General features: G+C 34.8%; 1 protein-coding gene across 6 annotated transcripts in view; it reads left to right on the top strand.

The window, feature by feature from the left end:
- The window catches only part of CBLB (Cbl proto-oncogene B), a 218,756-nt gene extending 195,840 nt beyond the window's left edge, over positions 1 to 22,916 (top strand). For 3 of the 6 annotated variants that reach the window (XM_030940505.1, XM_030940511.1, XM_030940517.1), the window contains exons 18-19: positions 7,963 to 8,082; positions 19,116 to 22,916. In XM_030940505.1, the coding sequence (XP_030796365.1) occupies positions 7,963 to 8,082; positions 19,116 to 19,375 (380 nt within the window). In that variant the 3' untranslated portion in view covers positions 19,376 to 22,916. The remainder of the gene's footprint in view (positions 1 to 7,962; positions 8,083 to 19,115) is intronic. The other 3 variants (XM_010378710.2, XM_010378709.2, XM_030940519.1) reach the window with 1 other exon arrangement.
- Positions 22,917 to 23,226: the final 310 nt, after the last annotated feature.

The raw sequence follows: 23,226 nt of genomic DNA, 5'->3' as shown, positions 1-23,226 counted from the left end.
CAGAACAGAAAAGTTCCTGGGTTGTAAAAGTAGCAATTGTGGGTACGTTTGTTTGTCAGTTGATTGGTCTACTGCCAACAGAATTAGAGAGATGGGAAGAGCAATAAAGAACTACAGAATGTAGAAATGATGCTATAGAGATTGTCCAGTCCAGAAACCTCCTTATGTTACAAAATACAACCCTGAGAACCAGAACTGCTAAGGGGTTAAACTAATAGTAATGGGAACCATATTTAGACTTTGTCTCCTGATTCCCAATGCAATGTTTTTTAATAGGTTTTTAAAATTTTACTAGATATGCCTTAGTGTCATAATTTTGTTCAAAACATAAGATTTTGGTAAATTACATTGTTATAACATGAATAGAGAAGTTTTTCTGAAATAGCTGCATTTTATTTTTTTTTGTGATATTTTTAATACCTCAGTGTGTATCTACTCACTAATTATTGGTATTCAAAGGAAAACTGATTTTTTCTTAGTAACTATTTAATACTATTTAATATTTATTTATATATTTATATATTATATATTATATAATTATTATTTATTAGTTTAATATTAGTAAACTAATTTTTTATATTGTATATTTTAAAATTTCAAAAGAAGATCTGAAATAAAAATGACTTAATAAACCATCTGCTGCATTAGTTAGAATTATCAGGAAAAAGAAAATAAGTTAGGTGGAATCTGCTGATACTAATTAACAGTTCCAGTCTGTCCTGTTAGTGATACTGTGCCCTGAAACCTTTGCCTCCTGGACTTGGTTTGTGAAGATACAGGGTAAAGATATCTTGTTTTCATGAGTTCCTGACATTTCTACATGAGATAAATCATGAAAATCTTTAAAAAGTGCTCAGTTTGTCCTTTAGCTTCATATATGCCTCATGGAAACTTGAGAATCTTTATTCCCAACTGATTCCCTTATCAGTTCCCTCAGTTGATTATTAGTCATGTCTACCGTTAGTTTTTCTTAGTGTTTTTTTCTTTACTTGGTTTGATAGTTTAGAAAGTTTGAAGAGTTTTGATAAGACACACAAGTTATGGACATACAACTTGAATACACAGCTTCACTTTCTTAAAGTGGTTTATTTTTCAAGAATAATCTTCTGCTTAATTTTTCATCAGTAAATATTGATTGAGCCATTCACTGTTTACCCACTTGTGATAGATGCCTCATGACCTCGGGGACCTCATGAGTTCACTGGGTGCTGCCAATTAAAGCACTAGTGTCATAACCCATTCCAGTCCAAGCAGGAAGTATAGTGTATTAGTCCGTTTTCACAGTGCCATAAAGATACTACCCAAGACTGGGTAATTTATAAAGAAAAGAGGTTCCATTGACTCACAGTTCTGCATGGCTGGGGAGGCCTCAGAAAACATACAATCACAGCAGAGGTGAAGGGGAAGCAAGGCACGTCTTACATGGCAGCAGGTGCAAGAGAGAGTGATCAAGTAGGGGAAATGCCAGACGTTCATCAAAAACCAGATCTCATGAGCGCTCACTATCATGAGAACAGCATGGGGGAACCACCCCCATGATTCAGTCACCTCCCACCAGTTCCTTCCCTAATACGTGGGAATTATAACCCAAAATGAAATTTGAGTGGGGACACAGAGCCAAACCATAACTACTTAGGCTTTTATTCATATAGCTACATGTCAACACTGCTATATTTTGCTATTTTTTTTTTCACTTATTCAAAACTTTGTCTTATACATAGACTTTAACATAATTTTTAGAACAATGAATCATTCTAAATCTTAGTTACTTAAACTTCCTGATGCTAAGTTCAGGATAGTTTCTGGCTCTCCTGTCACCTTTTATATATGTAACTTAAGCATATATAAATAGATGAAACTTTGATGTTGTGGCGTTTTTGAAAAAGTAAAGTCAAGCTCTCAAAGAGCTATAATAGAAGAGAACATTTTACACAAATATACACTTTTACCTGTTTTTGTCAAGAGAATTAATTGTAACAGATTTTATTTATTTTATCTTAATTGTTCATTTCCTTTTATGTAAAAATCTTCATAAAGATACCCCTCAAGATTAACTGCCAAAAAAATTACTAGTTTAAAATGAAAATGTCCCCTCTTATTAGCTAAAATGCAAGTTTTATAAACTGTTTTACTTATTTTATAGATTTGCCTGTTTTGTGTTTGCTTGGCTGCCAGGGAGCTCAACAACAGTTATCCTTAACTTAGAGTGTCAGGCTAGCATGGGGGTCAGGGCAATGTTCTTCAAGCCTGTTGACTCTCGACCCTCTTAATACATGGACATATTCTAATTCTGTTCCCAATAATGTTGACATCCCTTACAATAAGTATTTCCAAAAAAAAAAAAAAGGCAACTTTTTTTCTTCCTTTTCCAGTCTTTCATGTCATTTCCATGACAAATTTCTAGTCTGGTATGAGATCCTTTATGACTTTTTTTTTTTTGGGGGGAGGGGGGCAGGGTCTCACTCTGTTGCCCAGGCTGGTGTGCAATGGTGCAATCTCAGTTCACTGCAACCTCTGCCTCCGAGATTCAAGTGATTCTCCTGCCTCCGCCCCCTAAGTAGCTGGGGTTATAGGTGTGCAACACTACACTCCGCTAATTTCTTATATTTTTAGTAGAGATGGGGTTTCGCCCTGTTTGCCAGGCTGGTCTCGAACTCCTGGCCTTATGCAATCCCCCCGCCTCAGCCTCCCAAAATGCTAGGATTACAGACGTCAACCACCCAGCCCCTTTATGACTTTGATTGTGACAGTGATTTTGATTCAAATTTAAAGCCATGTATATTAGCTTTCCTCCTTTTCAAAAGAAATATTTTAATATTTTAATGCTATTACATAGTATCATAGATCATAAAGGTTTTTTTGGCTGATAAATGAGCATTTGAGTATTGTTTTGAAAAGTATTTAATACATTATACTGTCTAAAGAAATGTAAAAGATTCCCGATAGTGGTTCTTCTCCCTAAGAATTGACTTTATTAAGAGTATGCTATAAATGTTAAAGTTTAACTCAGTAGTTTTAGAACTATAAAAGGTAAATAAAAGGGACTGCTAAATTTAAACGAACTCTGTGAGCATTTTGCCGTTGTTTTCGTTGTTCAGTCTGTGAAATCTTAGTCTGGTGTAATGATACGTATTTTCTAAACATTGAGATTTGGTTTCCTGAGGAAATAATTATTTCTAATTAAAGACAAGTGATAGGTGTCTTAGGAAAAGAGGTTGAATTTTCTTACGATATTATACTAAGTACCTAATCAAGCCTACACTTTTATTCCAGCATTCAGTGCCCTGCACAGTTGGGCCAGGTTCAGCTTTTCGGCCTTATAGCTCATTGACTTCTATATAGTAGTGATTGTCAAACTGCAGTGTCCCATGTCTCTGCAAAAGAGCCTCAGGACTCTTGTAGGATCAAGGGGGCAGGGCAAGCAGAGCCAGGGCTCTCATTCTTCTTTTATCTCTTTTTCTGTTTTAGGCTTTCATACAAGATTTCTTTTGGCAGAATAGTAATGCCTACAGCTGTACATGAGCCATCAATTTTGGACAGGCCAATTGTTTCTTAACAAAACCTGAAGTCCTCAACCAAAGCTTTACACTTTTTTGTCTCCAATCCCAAGGCTACCACTAGTGTATATGTTCTTTTTTCCATATTACAAAAAAGTACTTCCTTTTTGCTGGTGAATTGAAGTAGACACCCCTCTGTCTACTTTGTGCCAGGTCAGGGCTCAAGAAACAAAACAAAGGTTGTATTTAAGTCCTTCTCATAACCATAACTAGGTGTGTTTGTGCAGTGCACAGAATACAGTGTTTTGTCAGTCCTTATGCTACCTGTCTTTTGCTGTTTCTCTAACCTGTAATCTCATTTGAAGATCTTATCTAATCTTAAAGTCACAGGTAAACTCTGAAAGCTAGCCAAATTGACTTTATTAAAGATAAATGAAAGTTTTATTCTTGGATCCAGAAATGCATGAGTAAAATATGAAGAAAATCCAGATCACTAGCAACAATTGTTGAAAAGGTTTTAGGGGTTTTGTTGACTACAATCTTTATAAAGCATCGTCATGATAAGGAGGCTCATGCCATTTGGGACTTGAACTCACAGAATTCAAATCTGAGGAGTGAAGTCCTCCACAGTGCTCAGCATTTGTGGAGACCAGGCAGATGTTGACGCGTTAATGGGCTAGAGCAGCGGTTCTCAAATGGTGTTCTCCAAATTTACAACATTAGCATCTCCTGGGGATTTGCTTTAAAATGAAAATTCAAGACTTAATACATCAGAAACCCTGGGAATGGGACCCAGTGGTCACAAGCCTTCCTGGTGATTCTGATGCATATTCAAGTTTGAAATATGCTAGGCTGGGGTATTCTCAAAAGAGTGCAACCAGGATGATAAAGTAAACTAGAGTGGATTAAAAGAACTGAGAATTGGCTCAGAGAAGAGAAGACCTTGGATGTAGATGAGAGTTGTCTTCGGTTACAATATTTGGGAAAGAAGGATTATATTTCTTCTATGTCACTTCAGAAAGTAGGAGTAAGATCAATGGGAAATGTTAAGCATGAAAATTGCATTCATCCTACAAAGAAGTTTCCTAAATCATTACGAATTGTTCTACCTGAGTGTAGTGAGTTATCTGACACTGGAGGATTTAAACCAATGGTAGATCATTACATACTAGAGATAAGAACGTGAGCTAAAGCATGAGGGCACCAAAGAGGGGAGAACTTTGTTTCACCTAAATGGCTCTTCAAACCTTTTCTAGCAATTAGTTTCTGCTTTGATATACTCTATTAAAATTTGGGGGATAATTGATAAATTTTCCAGGTGGTTTATGGACAGCCAGGGAGGAAATTTGCCATTGTTTTAAATATTTAATTTTATTTGCCTCTGTTTTTACACTTGGTAAAAATTTGGAAAATATTTCAGATAGTGAAGAATAAAAAGAATTTAAGAAAAACATTCCGGGCCGAGTATGGTGGCTCATGCCTGTAATCCCAGCACTGTGGGAGGCTGAGGCAAGCAGATTGCTTGAGCTCAGGAATTTGAGACCAGCCTGGCCAACATGGCGAACCTCCAACTCTACAAAAATATAAAGATGAACTGGGTTAGTGGCTCGTGCCTGTAGTCTCAGCTGCTTGGGAGGCCGAGGCAAGAGAACAGCTTGTGCCCGGGAGGCGGAGGTTCCAGTGAGTCAAGATTGCTCCACTCCACTCCAGCCTGGGTGACAGAGCAAGACTCTCTCAAAAAAATGAACAAACAAAAAAACCCCATACTTCCTCCTACTAAAGATAATCATTGTTAGGTATCCTTCTTTATTTTTTTGTTTTTGTTTTTGCCTATGAGTATGTAAGTTCACATTTATGTAAAATTTATTTATCATAGTATATGCTGTTTATAACCATTTTCCAATTAATATGTCATGAGCATTATATATAATTATTAAATATTTGTACACAATATAATTTTTATTGATGTATATTTCATTTCTTTTTTTAAGTAGCAAACCATTTCCTCCCAGTCTTCCCTTAGATTGTTATAATCTCCCAAATAAGTATTAAATTTTCAGTTTTGCAGTGCTATACTATAAATCACAGGCAGTAGTACTTTGCTTTTTAGAACAGATTAATATCTTTGTATGTATCCATTTATTTCTCAAACACTTATTACTATATAAATGATAAATTGGCTGTGATAATTTCAGTTTGTTTTAATCCTGTGGATATAATATTTTTCTGTAGTTTTTGAAGTTTTGAAGAATTTATTTTAGAAAAGCATTATTACTTTACAAAATTTTCTTTTCGAGAACAACTGGTAATTACTGTACTCTATGTAGCAATTGTGTTATATCTAATATTAGTCTTTCCCTTTAAAGCCTGAATGCTTCCAACTTTATGATTTGCTTTAGAGAGCCCAGTTTACCCTATGGCTGACAAATAGCAAACTTAGGATATGATGCAAGATAGAAATGATAATGATTCAAAACAGAACCATAAGCAGGTATTTTTGCTATTTATAATAATATTTTGAGTGTATCTAGTACTTTTAAAATACTATAGCTTAATGGAAGAATATAGTAGAGTGGTATATTTTGTAGTCTATCTATTTATGGCTCTGAAATGTCTCCAGAGTTTACTTTTTAACCTTAAATAGATGATTAGAAATAGCTTTACGTGTATTTGACAAACCTATAAATTTCCCATAAAGAAATAAGCAAGTGTATGTATTGTAAAAGCCAATCTTTCATCTGACTTAATGTTATATCAGGGGCATTTAGAGTCTACAAGAACCTGAAGTAAATTTTATGAAATACCTAGTTTTTGAAATTTGGGAGATTTCGAAATTTATGCTGAAATCACCGTATTTGTTTCCTTTGGTTTCTCTAACAAACGGAAAGATCAACATTTGTCTCATGCTATTTATCTTCTCATTCCTTCCTAAAAATATTTCTGGGAAAATAATGGAGCTGGACCATCAATTCTTCAAATATTGAAAACTCAAAATCTAAGAGTTATTTTAATCTTGAAATTAATGAAAACAAGTTAAAGAACCTTGTCTAAGTCAAAAAGTCCTCAGCAAAGCTGGTGATAATTATTATACTCCAAAAAAAGGTGAAAAGATAATGGCTTCAAATCCTGCCTTACATTATCCAGTCAAAACCTAATATAAAAATAGGCAATATTTAAGCATATATTTTCATCTTAAATAATCAAATACTTACATATTATTAATGTCTAATGGGAGTGGAAGTTAAAACAGTGAAATTCAATCAGTTCTTTAATATTTACAATTTTTGCTTTACATTAGCAATTCAGGTTTCACTGATTTTGAATTTGTGAACAATCTGAATTTGTGTGGATTTATTTGTGGTAGTTAAAAGTAAATATTAAGTGCAAGCTATTTGCCAAGAGTGTTCTAGGTGCTATGTTTGAGTTAGGAGGTATAATTCAAACATGAGGAGTAAGACAAGATCCCGGAGATCCCTGTTCTCAGAAGAATTGATGGTACTTTCAGAGATACCGACAACATAAAAGTACTATGAGAGGAAAGCAGCAGAGCCTGAGGTGGGAATGATAGTTAGATAAATTATTAGTGAACTGAGGTTTTCAGATATAATGTTCTTCTACTCAAAAAGGGAATCAATTCTCTTAAGAATTTAAACCCATGTAATACTATGAATGTTAAACCAGTTGGATTTATGGTGTTAATGATTTAATACAGCAACACTGACAAAATCTCTTTTTCTCCCTTTAGTTCCAGTTAGTAAATATCGTATTTTTTACTATTTCAGATGCCCTGTCTCTGACTGCCAAGGTGGTAAATTATCACATTTTACTGTATATTCAAATGTTAATTACTAAATGGCATAATTTTAACAATTAAATTGACTATTTTGTGAGCCAACTAACAACAATGATGTTAAGCATAGGATGCCCAATATAATAATAAGCACCTGTATGTACAGAAGATTTTACACACACAAATTCATTTAATCCACACAAATCCAAAGTTTCAGGTCTGTTTTACAAATCTTGTATGCCCAGTGCTTAGAGAGATCAAGTAATTTGATAATACTCATACAGGGAGGATCCAAACCCATGGTTTTATGTATGTATGTTTGTTTTTTGCTTTTACTTTAGAACTTCTGTATTGTACAGGTTGGACTGAGACAGAAAATGAAATTTAGAAACTCTTTTTATTGTCAACAATCTTATAATTAAGATATCTGCAAAATATAAATATAAAACAAGTAGTCTGTATTTTCTGGAAATAAATGTGAAGAGCATATTTAAGCAAGTGATGAATAAATTTGAAAATATGCAGGCAGTAAAAAATGGTTAATATCAGTCATGAATTTAATTTTCTAATTTATTTCTGAAAACCATAATCTTCATGAAATAATTCTAGAATTTTTTTCTTCAGCTAATCAACAGAGATCATCCTGTAAATTTGAAATTTGTTTTTATTTTTAAGATCCTTTTGTTGATCTAGCAAGTGGCCAAGTTCCTTTGCCTCCCGCTAGAAGGTTACCAGGTGAAAATATCAAAACTAATAGAACATCGCAGGACTATGATCAGCTTCCTTCGTGTTCAGGTGAGTTGGCTAATAACAGTAACAATAATCCCTTATTGTTACATAGTGATTTTATGCTTTTCAGAGCACCTTCTTATTCATTATATAATTTAATGAATGTTGTCCACCTAAGAAAGTATTTTGATCATCTTTGCATTTTGCTTATGAAGCTTGCGTTGTGAGAGGACAAAACTGCCTCATGGAAAAGAAAAATATCAAGCTTAATATTATCTTTGATCACTCAGTGGAGCCACTTCGTTGATTCAGAATGTATTCATTATCGAACTTTCATTTTGTCTTAGATTTGGGAAATGGGGAAAATCTCTTTGTACATTGAAATGCTCTTTTATAGAAATCTCTGTGGAATTAATACTGGCACCAAACCATTTTCTTAGCTTATTTAGGCCTCCAACCAGTGCTCCACTGACAGCCATCAAATAGAAGGATGTACCATTTTCATAAATATAAGTCATACTCATAACTATTAATAACAGAATGCTGCTGCTTTGCTTCTCGAGGAGGCTTTCCCTGAACATATCTAAATAGCCCATATCTTCTGCAGTCATTTTCTTTCCTTTTTTGCTTTATTTTTCTTCATAGCACCCATCACTACCTAAAATTTTGTTATTCAAAATTCATTTGCTTGACTGTTGGTTATCTTTCTCGTCTGCTCAAGTATTAACACTTTGAAAATAAGAATGTTGTTTGGTTCACTGCTTGTCCTAGTCAGTTCAGGCTACTATAACAGAATACCATAGATTGGATTGCCTAAACGGCAAACATATATGTCTCACAGTTCTGGAAGCTGGGAAGTCCAAGATCAAGGTACCAACATTCAGTGTCTAGTGAGGGCCCTCTTCTGGGTTCCTAGATAACTGCCTTCATACTGTGTCCTCACAAGGGCAAGGGAGTGCTCTGGGATCTGTTTTGTAAGGAAACCAATCCCTTTCATGAGGGCTTCACCTGCATAATCTAATCATCTCCCAAAGGCCTACTCAGGTGTCCAACAGAGTGCCCAGCATGTGTTTTTTAGATGGATAGTTGGGGATGAATGGATGGATGGATGGATGGATGGATGAATGGATTTGAGTGGACAAATAGGCAAAAGGAGGGAAGAATAGCCGATGTCTGTATTAAACTCAATGCACATATCTGATAAGCACTATTTTTGTCTCATATTTGTAAATACCAGAAGTTTTCCTATATGAACTTTTGTCTTATTTCAAAATTTTTTTAAGCTAAAACCTCATTTGATAGAAGATTTGCTAATAGTAATAGCAATACTTTCTGAAACTTCTGAATCAAGATAATTAATGAGCTGTTTTAAGAATTGTCAGTATGGTAGGTCTTATGTGTTCGATGACATGCTTGGGAGATGCAGAAATCCCTATGTAGTTTTATATGTTTAAATGCTTGCATATAACTCAGGAAAGCATAGAAAATCTTTTTAATCTTTTCAAATTTTGGCCGGTGTTCTCTTACCAGTTTATTTCTAGTCATTCTAGGGTTTCATATATATCCATGATTAGCCTGAAATTCCAGTCAAAATAATTTGATGACAAAACATGAAAATCAAGAAAGAAAGACAGTATCTGACAGCTTCTATATAACATGAGGAAGCATTTTTTTTAAAAAAGAAAATTGCATTAAAATATAACTTCAAGCAAAGTGCTATGACTGACTTAAAATAACATATTCAGTACCACCAGCTCTGGATTAAAAGAAACATACACTTTAGTTATGGGAAAAGTTGTGGCCAAAACACAGTGTTTTCACAGCTTCTTTACAGTTTGCTCCATAATAAGTGGGTGTTGTAGAGCCCAGAGGAACATCATTCACATATATGATTTCAAGCAGTGTGAATCCCGATTAGCATTACACTAGAAATGTCTGAAAGAACTTCAAATCACAAACCTTGTTGAAATATCCCTGAATAGCCATTTGCCAGAAGCCTGAACTGGTTTTTACCTAAGTAATAAAAGAATCCTGACTGTTACTCTGAGGGCCCCAGCTAGCTGTGACATCAAATATTTCAGTCTACTCCCTAAATTCTCTTTACAAACACAGTCAACCACAGAAAATAAGATACTTTTTTCCAACAGATATTTGTTTACATGAAGCTCACAGGCCTACCAGGCTGTTGACTAGTTTATTTCACATCAGCAGAGAGACTGAGCTTGCCTTCTAGATGAGGTCTTTCCATTCAGCCCTTGAGACTGACTGCATATATGCCTTTAGGATTCTAATAGCTCGTATTTTGCAATGATTAATCTGTTTTTATTAAGGCCTTTTTAACATGACCAAATGGGGGTTCTATACCTTATGAATTCAACTTCTGTTATCACTTATGGCTGTGTAAATAATTGATAGTGACTTATTTATGGATAGGCTTCTATGGAAAGCATGTTTGTAAAGAATATTAAAATGTAGGTTCATTGATTTTAAAATATCTCCCTTGTTTTCTTATCTAAAAAGTATGTCTGCATGTATATGTATGTCTACATATATAAAGAGCCTTTTAAATGTTTATTATACCCAAAGGAAAATATTTTACAGTTTTCTTAAAGTTTTTTAAATGTATAATTGAAATTTAAATATATGAACATATCATAGGTAGCCCAGATATAAGAAGAGCTTACCAGCGCATGTTAAATTCACATAGACCTGTATATAGGACAAATATTTTTGCTAATAATATGCTTGTTTCTCTACATGGTTGTATTATTCACATGGGGCTCATGTCTCTTCTATGTGTGAGGTTTTACAAATTTCCCAGTTTGCTTTCCCTTGTTGTAAGACATACTGTACTATAGTTTGAATACCATTCTTTGAAAACTCTAAAAGGCTTGTGTTAATGAAGTGCACCATTCACTGTTGAGGTGATTTTTCATATTGTTAGTATGTAGAAGGAAGTTCAAGGTAACACTTGAAAACAATGCTAGATTTTAGCACAACTCACATGTGTTTGAAACCATTAAAAGACTTTATTGCCAAATAAGCCAATCTCATTATAAAATAAAGGGGATCTCATTACAAAAGGAATTTCAATATTACTGTTAGTTTACTAGCTTAAAGGAGAATTGATGGAATAGTGAATAAATTTTATATTAGGACCAAATATTCAATAGTTTATCTCTGTTATGATCTCAGTTGAAAATCATGGCTTCACTTCACACAAGGGTTGGAATTTTAAGGTAGATTATATGTCTAAGATTTTCTGTTTCAACAAAGGAAATGGCAATGTTGAGTTTTCCCACAGTTCAGCTACGTGAAATACCGGGGCATACAGACAGCTTCAGTTTGAAAGCCAGAGAACCTAGAGTTGTTTTCCTTATAAATCTAATACTAAATAACCATTTTCTGGATATATTTAAAACAGTATATGTGGTTTTTTATTTGTTTGTAGTTTAGTTTATTCAATCATGTCCTTCTATAAGTAGGCAGTATTTCTTTTCTTTTTTTTTTTTTTTTTTTTTTGAGATCAGTCTCACTCCGTTGCCCAGGCTGGAGTGCAGTGGCTCAATCTTGGCTCACTGCAACCTCCGCCTCCCGGGTTCAAGCTATTCTCGTACCTCAGCTTCCTGAGTAGCTGGGATTACAGGCACCCACCATCATGCCCAGCTAATTTTTGTATTTTTAGTAGAGACGGAGTTTCACCACGTTGGCCAGGCTGGTCTCGAACTCCTGACCTTGTGATCTGCCCACCTCAGCCTCCTAAAGTGCTGGGATTACAGACTTAAGCCACCGCACGTGACCGGCAGTAATTCAACCTTATGGCATAAAAATGAGTCCCAGAATTAACTGATCCAACTTCTGGTAGAATAACAAAGTTATTATCATGTGTTTGAGATTTCTTTTATTCGTTGATCAATTAAATTTAGTTATATTTTTTCTAATTCTGTTATTGTTATAGTTGAGAAGGTCAGTAGTCTAAGAGTTTTGATGTCTGTTCCAAGAATTGTGGCTGTTTTACTAAGTAGATTTAGAAAGTATGTTTCAGATAATATGTACAATATTATTTTATCTAATTAAAATTTGTTAAGTTTGTTAAGCATATACTATAGTCCTGATGCTTTGCTAAGTATTTTAGATACAGATATATAAATTTTATATAAGTTCATATATATAATTGTATTTATATAGTTATACACTAAAATATAAATATTCATGTTATTTTATTTAATAATGTATATTTTATATTATCTATTTATAATTATACATTTATATGTGTAATATTTTATACAAATATATGGTTATATAATATGGTCTATTATACATATAAATATAAATCAACATTTTTACTGTGTAATATAGAAATAGATATAATTTTATTTCTCATAACCACTCTAAAATAAATACACACACACACACACACACACACACACACATATATATATATATATTTTTTTTGGAGACAGTCTCACTCTGTCTGTCACCCAGGCTGTAGCACAGTGGTACAATCTTGTCTTACTCCAACCTCCACATCCCAGGTTCAAACAATTCTCCTGTCTCAGCCTCCCAAGTAGCTGGGACTACAGGCAATTATTGTATTTTTAGTAGAGACAGAGTTTCACCATTTTAGTCAGACTGGTCTTGAACTCCTGACCTCAGGTGATCCACTTGCCTCAGCCTCCTAAAGAGCTGGGATTACAGGCATGAGCCAATGAGCACAGCCTGAAATAGATATTGTTAATGTCAATTTATAGAAGAAAGAAAGACACAGCAAAGGTTAGTAACTAAAGCTACTGCAGAAAGTATAAGCGTGACAGAATTTAAATCAGTTTCAGTTTTAAAAAAATTTTTTAATAAATAAAGTTTATGTTATCAGCATGCCAAAATTAAGTTAGAAAAAAATGTACACATGCATGTCACAAGAATTGCTAAACTGAGTTTGGAGATGTTCAGTGGTAAAATCATGATAATAGTGATGGAATAGTCGTGATGACAAAGAAATGGAGGGTTTTAGAAATAGTAAAACTGTACTAGAGATTTCAAAATCTAGATTCTGATTATCTTTCACATGACCTTAGGAAAGCCACTCACCATGTACTTCCTATATTTTTCACATGAGCAAAATCAATCTCTGGTTCTCAGTCTTAGATACTTGTACAGCTGAGGCCTTTAAGATTATCAGAGGAGATCTGAGACTATTTTGTTGGTGGTGGTAGTTTTTCTATTTATGCACATACTATATATACATTGGAAAATAAAAAGAAATTACAGAGAAAATAATCAATAAGAAAAAGCGATCACTTATAACCCTATCATCAATAAGGAACATTATTGCCATTTTCAAGTGCAACCTTGTAACGTTTTGTCTATGTACATTTCACTTATGATCTCAAGATCAAACTCAATGTGTCAATTCTGTCTCAATTCCATTTGAAAGTATTATAAATATTTTACTGCATCATTTTAAAAAAATGTCATTTTAAATTATTGTTTGACAGTCCATTATTTTTATGTGCTATCAAATACATTTTTAACATTTTGAAACCGTAACAGAAACCCTAACTTTATATACAAGAAAACTTTCACATTAAATCCCTTTGCTGTTATCTAGATATATAGAAATTCAGTGTTGTTGTTGAACATGATCCAGTATAATAGAAAATGGGAAAATGTATTCATCAATACAATAGCATTTGCTTATTAGACACATCTTTCAAAATATAGACAAAAAGAAAACCCAACCCAATCTTTATATGATGAGGGGACTAATAAAGGCTTTTTGTGGCAAAATCATTGACAGCCACTGAAATGAAATATTCTCAATTCTTTAAATAGAGGTTATGTAGATATACAGCAGTGTGTCTCACTTAAAAAATTATGGTCTGCCTATGGGTCTTTTGGATACTGCTTTTTTTTTTTCCTAATAAGCTTTCTGTCGCCAGAAAAAACGACAGTTTAATACCACAGATGTGCTTAGTAGACATAGAGATATACCTCTATGTACTATGGCTCTTGGGAAGGCCACAAACCATACTAGCATCTAAAATTGTTTTTTTTTTTTTCATCCCACAAGAACCAATGATTGCCCCCGCCTAGAATGTATGACCTTGAGTAATCATTCTAGGTATTATTCCAACCATGTTATGCTAATTCCCATGCCATCCAGTATTGTTCTGTATGCCATTCTGTTGGAGGCGGAAAGAATGAGGGTGGTGATCAACTCAGTATACCACTGGAGGCTATACGAGTAAACAGCAAACTGTTCTCCTAAAAGAATGTTGGGAAACTGACAAACTGCGTCTGCTGCCCAGAAGGGATGCTGAGGGCAGTCGGGACCCAGGCACAAGTGTTGCTTGTGATTAGGCACATCTGAAGCCTGTTAACAACAATGTGAACCTGTGATCGGTCAAGCAGCTGACCAATCATTACCTCCTTCCCCTCCCTGCTTTTTCTACCCAATAAATACAAATGGCTGTAGAAACTCAGGGTGCTGCCTTTGCTCACTAGAAGCAAGGAGCTCTCTTCTTCTTCCCCAACCCAACCCTTTCCTTAAAACAGTTTCTTTGGTTTTTGTTTTTGTTTTTTTTTTTTGTTGTTATCATTTCTATGTTTGTCCCTTTGTTCAGTCTTGTAGTGAGGAACTCAGGCAGTAACAGTAGTAACTGTCCTAATGACAGTCTCACGCAGTAATAGTAGTAACTATTGTAATGAAGGTCTCCAAGTAGTAACAGCAGTTAACTGTGTAGTGAAGGTCTCAAGTAGTAACAGTACTAACTCTCCTAATGATGGTCTTAAGTAGTAACAGTAGTAACTGTTGCAGTAACGGTCTCAAGTCGTAACAGTGGTATAGTAACTGTCCTACTGATGATCTGCCACATCACTCTGTTCTTTTATATGCTCAGAAAAGGAAAGCTGAATCAAAATTTACTCCGAAACCAGGGCTTCTCAAATCTTTCTTTCTCAAAGAAGAGTTTACAGTGAACAACAAAGGACTGGGGCATTAGGTAGAAGAGGTCAATATTTGGTATTTTAGTGCAAGATATTGTTTCAAAGTCTGTTTTATCTCAAAAGTTTGTGCAAACTTTATATTTTACTCCTTAGTGTATCTGTATTCATTTCAGTGCTTTAAAATATTAATGACCTTGTATCCTTTAATAAAATTGGTACCCCAGAAGATGTACTTATATCCTGTGGCTCACATTCTTGTACTTATTTTGATACTGCTGTAATTAGTCATAGGAGTTCAAAAATACCATGAACATGGATGTTAGCACTAGAACAAACACATGCTCTTCCAAAATAGCTATTTTTAAGGATGATGTGTATTCAGGTACAGAAATTCCATAGGGTTGATAAAATTTATAGTTATTTCAATGTGCTCCCAAACTGCAATATAATAACTGTTAGGGGAACAGAAGATAGTTTCATCTTCATTTCATTGTTTCCTTCCACTGTCCTACACATTCGAAAGTGCTAAAGTAAATGAGGACCTGGTGTAATCCATTTTTAGATACTGTGAAAAAGAAAAGTGGAGAAAGTGAAGGCTGCGTCTGAGCTTTGGGAAGAGACAGAGTGATTGGTTCTAAGCAATTTGCTCTTATGGTCAATGTGGAAATGATCCCCTTTTTAACAACTAGTAGTTCAGGTTGCACCAGATCTTGCTTTTTAATATTCTGCTAGAAGGTTTTCTGTAGAATCAGATACTCACAACAAAACTTCTTTCATACTTCTCTGGCATTCCTATTAATTTATAGTAATTGCTGGTCTGTAGCATTTGAGTATAGCACTTATCATTATAAACATTAATTCATTGTTCGTTCTTTTTAATGATCTCCTCAGTCCATATACTGTATATTACATTAATTCTCATACTACCTGACTGAAAAGGGATAAATAATACCTCTCTCCTTTCGGCCGGAACCGTCATCTTCCAGTAATTCGCCAAAATGGGAAAGAGGAGAGGCACCTGATACATGTTCTCTAGGCCTTTTAGAAAACATGGAGTTGTTCCTTTGGCCACATATATGCGAATCTGTAAGAAAGGTGATATCGTAGACATCAAGGGAATGGGTACTGTTCAAAAAGGAATGCCCCACAAGTGTTACCATGGCAAAACTGGGAGAGTCTACAACGTTACCCAGCATGCTGTTGGCCTTGTGGTAAACAAACAAGTTAAGGGCAAGATTCTTGCCAAGAGAATTAATGTGCGTATTGAGCACATTAAGCACCCTAAGAGCCGAGATTGCTTCCTGAAACGCGTGAAAATGATCAGAAAAAGAAAGAAGCCAAAGAGAAAGGTACCTGGGTTCAACTGAAGCGCCAGCCTGCTCCACCCAGAGAAGCACACTTTGTGAGAACCAATGGGAAGGAGCCGGAGCTGCTGGAACCTATTCCCTATGAATTCATGGCATAATAGGTGTTAAAAAAAATAAAATAAAAGACCTCTGCGCTGAAAAAATAATAATAATAATAATACCTCTAAACACAGATATATAAAAGTAGATTTGGAGAATGAGAATTGTGAAAGTAAATTGCTTAGCCCAAGATCTTAGTGGCCAAACTGAGATTTAAGATTTAATTGCCAATTATACTATTTATTAGAGGCATTCTGGGCTGTCATGAATACTATTATTCATCCCACTTGTATACACAGCTGTTCTTTTAAAACATGCCTGGCATTCGTGTGCACATCTCAGTATCCTGGACAGACAAAATAACTATTAAAAATCTGTTAGAAAATTACCTGTAGAAAACAAGTTAATTGTTTTCTAAGTCTAGGTACTTTTGTATCAAAGTCTAGGTACTTTTCTCATCTAAAAGTGTCTCAGGAGACATGATTTAAATGTATGAATTTTTTGGTAATTGATTAAAGGAAAACTTTCAATAATTTCTAATAGTTTTTGAAAATGATTAAAAGCAAAACACAATTTATTGTCCATTCCTTTATGATATAATGAAAATACTTAATAGGAAAATAAATGGAACTACAAAACATACTAAGAGATGCAATTTAGCAGACAATAATAGTTTGAGATGTTTAGTTACAGATCCAAGAAACAGTATAGATATTAGCAAGGACCAGAAATTGTATGTTCTTATATATGGGCATACTTTAATATACATTGTCTACAGCTATAATATTTTTAAAACTGGACATTTTGTTACAAAAAAGGAGTAATTTAAAATAAGACTGTCATCATGGCCGGGCATGGTGGCTCACACCTATAATTTTAGCACTTTGGGAGGCCAAGATGGAAGGATTGCTTGAGGACAGGAATTTGAGACCAGCCTGGTCAACATAATGAGACTTCATCTCATTAAAAAAAAAAAAAAGACATACTATTTGATGTGGAAACAAATGCTTTTATCCTAGAGGCTTTGTTTTATATATGTTATATTGATATTGCTAGAATTGTATATAGGACGATATTTTTACAAGTTATCTTCTCATGGAAAAATATACGTCTTTTGATTTAGAAAGGAAAAATATTAAATAGTAAATTAGGTTCGCTTTTATTATTTAAATTTATTATTATTGAAAATATCCGCTTACCGTATCTCCTGAAGCCATTGGGAAAGTTGCTGAGGCAGCAGAAGTGGGGAGACAAGATGGAAACATTAAGTACAAGACATTTGGCTTTTAACCTCAGATCACCATTCACTTAACTGTGTCCTTGAATTTGTTGTTTGGCATTTGTCAGTGGTCTAGGAGAAAGATATTAAATATTGTTGTCTAGGTAGTCTTCAATCCATAAGTGTATTTCATGACATAAAGCTGACATTTTAAAATGTATATCTGGACCAGGCACAGTGGCTCATTCCTTTAATCCCAGCATTTTGGGAGGCCAAGGTGGGTGGATCACTTGAGGTCAGGAGTTCAAGATCAGTCTGATCAATATGGTGAAACCCTGTCTCTACTAAAAAAAATACAAAATTAACCAGGCCTGGTGGCGCACGCCTGTAATCCCAGCTACTTGGCATTCTGAGGCAGGCAAATTGCTTGAACTCGGGAGGTAGAGGTTGCAGTGAGCTGAGACTGCGCCATTGCACCCCAGCCTGGGCAACAAGAGCAAAACTCCATCTCAAAAAAAAAAAAAAACCAAAAAACAAAATGTATATATGCATATGTATAGTGTGTGTGTATATTTTTTGTCTAGGCTTTTGAGATAAAGTGCTATACATAACCAGGAAATACATGATGAAAGTGCCCTGTCAAGTTAGCTAGCCCATGACCTGGGACCTTTTCTTTTTCCTTAAGGTTTCTGTCCATTCGTGGGTACCAGTGTCATTGGTTTAAATTGGAGGCTGTATTATCACCAAGGGACTGATCTAGAACCCAATTCTCTACTCCTAATATTTGTTCTAGGTTTGCTCGTTCTTGAGCGAAACTTCTTACATTGCAATCTGTATAAAATGTTGGAGCAAAGCACTGAGTTTCCTTCTGTTCAACCTATTGACTACAGTAGAGTCAAAGCATCTACTATTTTGTTGTTGTTGTTTTTCCTCCTAGCATCAGTAAGGCACAGATTATTAACTTGAAAAATCAGCTAGGAAGATGCTACAGAGCATCTGTTTTAGAGCAGTTCTGCTGTGATATGGATGGGACTCAGGACCTCTGGGGATGGTCTGCCATGGATATCTGTGAGCTTGTAAACATAGTTTCCTCTTATAGAAACCTCCCAAGATTGTTCCTCTGGAGAACCATCAACCAGAGCCTGTGCTGTAGTAGAACGTGAACTATATTGCTAAACAAAGTGAAAGCCTTCCCTTTTTAGATAATTATTTTGATTATTTTTTTCTTTATCTCTCTGACCACATATGGCCTGAAGAATAAAATGTGGAATAGAGAAGAAAATGTGTAAATTTATCAGTGGAACTACCAACACACTGTACCTTAATTTTCTCTTGTTCAAACTGAGGATAATGCTACCTATCACAATAGTAAGGAAAAATTGAAAAAGAAAGTTTTATTTGTAAAGAAAACAAGAAATAATATTTCCATAGGAAATGAGATAATGCTGTTGTCTTGCCTTCATTTCACCATATTGCCTTCATTTTTATCTCACTGTCTAAATGGTATCTCTCTTTAAAAATCTACACAGATGGTTCACAAGCACCAGCCAGACCCCCTAAACCACGACCCCGCAGGACTGCACCAGAAATTCACCACAGAAAACCCCATGGGCCTGAGGCGGCATTGGAAAATGTTGATGCAAAAATTGCAAAACTCATGGGAGAGGGTTATGCCTTTGAAGAGGTGAAGAGAGCCTTAGAGATAGCCCAGAATAATGTCGAAGTTGCCCGGAGCATCCTCCGAGAATTTGCCTTCCCTCCTCCAGTATCCCCACGTCTAAATCTATAGCAGCCAGAACTGTAGACACCAAAATGGAAAGCAATCGACATATTCCAGGAGTGTGGAAATGAGAGAACTGAGATGGAATTCAAGAGAGAAGTGTCTCCTCCTCGTGTAGCAGCTTGAGAAGAGGCTTGGGAGTGCAGCTTCTCAAAGGAGACCGATGCTTGCTCAGGATGTCGACTGCTGTGGCTTCCTTGTTTTTGCTAGCCATATTTTTAAATCAGGGTTGAACTGACAAAAATAATTTAAAGACGTTTACTTCCCTTGAACTTTGAACCTGTGAAATGCTTTTCCTTGTTTACAATTTGGCAAAGTTGCAGTTTGTTCTTGTTTTTAGTTTAGTTTTGTTTTGGGTTTTTGATACTTGTACTGTGTTCTTCACAGACCCTTTGTAGCGTGGTCAGGTCTGCTGTAACATTTCCCACCAGCTCTCTTGCTGTCCACATCAGCAGTTAAATCATTTATTCATTTGGCTCTCTACCGTCCCCAGGCCCTGCCCAGGTCCAATTCCATTTCTCCCATTCACAAGATGCTTTAAAGGTTCTGATTTTCAACTGGTCAAACTAATGCAAAACAAAAAAAAAATCATGTGTTCTTCACTACTGAGTTTCTTCTTTGGAAACCATCACTATTGAGAGGTGGGGAAAACCTGAATGTATAGAGCATTTATTTGTCAATAAACTGCCTTTTGTAAAGGGTTTTCACATAACATCGAGGAGCTTCCCTTTTTAGTTTAAGCTTTGTGACCTTTAATCCTCCGTATTCTCATGTCTGTCATCCTTGGGGTATCACAACTGTAAAAATCTACAATATTAGAAAGCAGCTACTACAGATGTGGAAGATACAACACTTGTATAAGACAATGCTGTACTGAAGTTATATAGCAAGGTCCTCTGATACTTATGCCTGCATTACTTTGAGGGATGCTGAATGAGAAGGCCCTCTCCCTGAAATATATTATTAATTCTCAGATAAAATTATGGGCATACCTTTTCTCAAGTGGAATTAGAGTTCATTTCCCATTTGAGTGATTACGTTCTAGCTCCTGGGAGCTATGGGAACCAGTTCATACTGCAGTGGAAACGTTAACTCTTTGATGCACTGTTAAGTGTCAAGGCTACTGTGGCGATGTTTTTTGCAAAGTTCTCAGTAATTTCCTCTCTGCAATCAAATTAGAGTTCATATTTAATTTGCAGATTCTCTCATTCATTGCTCCACACTGCTCTATCAAATCAGGTGAAAGAAATTAATACAGTTTTGCCTTTTTTACAAAATGGTGGTTGGTTCTTCAGACACCGTGTTATTACTCTTAATAAATCTACAAATATTTATTGAGCATCTATGATGTGCTTGATGCTGTTAGGCACTGTGTTTTTAAAGCACAAACTCTCAAAAGCTGATTCCAGCATAATGTTTTATTTTTGTTTTTCTGTATTTTTTATGACAAAGTCTGTCTGATAAGACAAAGCCTGGAAAGTTTCCCCCAAAGCTTTAGAATTTAGAATTAGCTGTTACTCATATCTAATGAGAAATTAATGGAGAAATGAGATAAAATCATCTCTGTGTAAGTGCTTGAAGCCACAGAAAGTTTTCTAAATACGGACTAATTGTGGGTTTGTGCATATTTCTGTGTCTCCTCTTTTCACTTCACACCCACTGTGATATACAAAGATGCATCAGATAGTGAGCCTGCCTTCAGGACTTGGAAGGACATGACTGAACATCTAGTAGATCTGGTGGAAATTAATGTTATGCGAAAGACATGTAGACTAAGTTGACCCTGGGAGAGGAGTTAATGCATTCCTTTGCAAAGTGACATGTGCCCTTTTTTTTTTTTTTTTTTTTTTTTTGGCAGTCTTGCTTTCATGGTATGAGATGAGGACTCACAGGCCTTGGGTAATTTCTGCTTTTGTATGAATTTTTTCAGATGGTTCTGAGCTGGTTATGTCCCTGGAGGGGAATTTTTCGTCTGCCTTAGATGTTCTTCCCATGAGTAGGTATATGAGCAAAGTTTCTTACACTTTTAAAATTGTATTGGCACGTTTTCTTTTGCTTTAAAAGAACCCCTGTTTTATCATTGTGATTTCTCACTTGTTTTAACAGTTTCAGATGTCACCTTGGAGTAACACAGTTTATTTTGGCCTTTTTATGATTGCTGCTGAGGTACAGTCTAAAAGCCAAAAGTTGCCACTTCATTGTGATAACATTGTTATAACATTCCTAATAGATTAGAGAATGATGTAAAATAAGAATGTTAGAAAACAGCACATTCTCATTCCGTTTATAAATAATATTTGAAAATTTCCAGTGAGAATTAAAAAAGAAGGACTGGTGATGATATAGCAAACCTGGACCTGAAATTTGTGGGGGGGATATCTATTTTGCAGAGAAAATTTACCAACCTCCACCAAAATCTCTGCATCTTGTACTCAATAGCAACCATTAGTATTGTCATTTGAAAAGAATGAATCAAAAATTCATACAGAATGGAATGAAAAGAGGAAAACTTTCTATTAAACACTGTCAACAAAGACCCATTGCTATCTATCACCTATGAAATTAAACCTAAAAAAATTTTTTTGAGAAAATAATTAAATTTTTTTTTATTGTAAAAGTGACTGATTGTTGATATTTGGAAGTGATCCAGACTTTTTTTCACTGTGATTCAAAAAGTTAGACATTCCTTCCATTTCTCAAGATTTGGTAACACAAATATTTTTTTAAGTCAGCATTTTATATAATTCATAAAATTAAGACAAATTAATTTATTGATACCTGGCCAATGTGAACCCTTCTCACCCAACCCAAACATGTTCTGGAGGTAGGACTCATCCTCAATTATATTCTAGTAAATTTATCTCCATAATCTGTTTTTTCCCCTAATGTATGATATATCCTCACCAAATTTTTCTAGAATTGAATAAAAGCAGTTTTTGCTTAACTTGAATTTCCTTCCACAAATACGACCTTCAGCTCTTCCCTCTCTGTTTCCCTTCTGCCCACATTGCAAATGGTCTTCATAATAGAGCCCTCATTGCAACTTAAAAGGCTCCCTCCCATTTGTTAACTCAGCATTTCATATACCAAGAACACTTGCAAAGATTTGTTCTTAATGTGAATTTTTTATTTTTTAGTTCCAGAAGCATTTCCTACAGTTTGAACGTTATTTTTTCTCTCGGATTTTCAACTTGAAACTTTGATTTGCACTGAATTAACTTGGTTAAAATGTTAGTTTCTCTTCAGCTAACAGATTTGAAAGCAAATTGCAGTATATTTGAATAGTTCAGGTACTGCCTGTTGACCTGGAATTTTAGTGATTCTGGGAAAGTTTTCCAGACAAAGACACCGATAGAGTGAAGGGTTTTTTTCCCCAATTACTATTTTATTGTTTTTTTAAATGCCTTTTTAAAACTTGTGTAATGTGGCAAAATAGTCACATGTTCAATTAATTTATATTTTCTTCATTCCTTTTCAATTCTGGTTATTATGTAACCTCAACTATTTTATCTGTTCTTTTAAGGTATTTTATAAAATGAACGTTAACCAAATTCAGAGTTGGTACTTTATTTTTCAAATGAACACAAAAATTTTAGAACATTTCTATGTTGTAAGTCTTCTTCTTCATGTCTGATTGAACAAAGTGGTGCAAGGTATACCCATCCTAGGTAATTTAGTTATTAAATACCAAAATCATAATTTTAAGATAGCATAATAGATAAAATTGTCCCTATGTCATAGATTTGAAAGTCAAAGTTGTATCAAGGTTCCAAGTAAGAAATATCATATCTAGGAAATGCTGAAAGTCTTCAGGATGTACTATAACATATAATTAATTGATAATTGATGGTACTGATCAA

The sequence above is a fragment of the Rhinopithecus roxellana genome, chromosome 1 (assembly GCF_007565055.1).
Source record: "Rhinopithecus roxellana isolate Shanxi Qingling chromosome 1, ASM756505v1, whole genome shotgun sequence".
Classification (NCBI taxonomy): domain Eukaryota; kingdom Metazoa; phylum Chordata; class Mammalia; order Primates; family Cercopithecidae; genus Rhinopithecus; species Rhinopithecus roxellana.
Note: the sequence above shows the minus strand (reverse complement) of the source record. Positions and strands in the feature narration are given on the sequence as shown.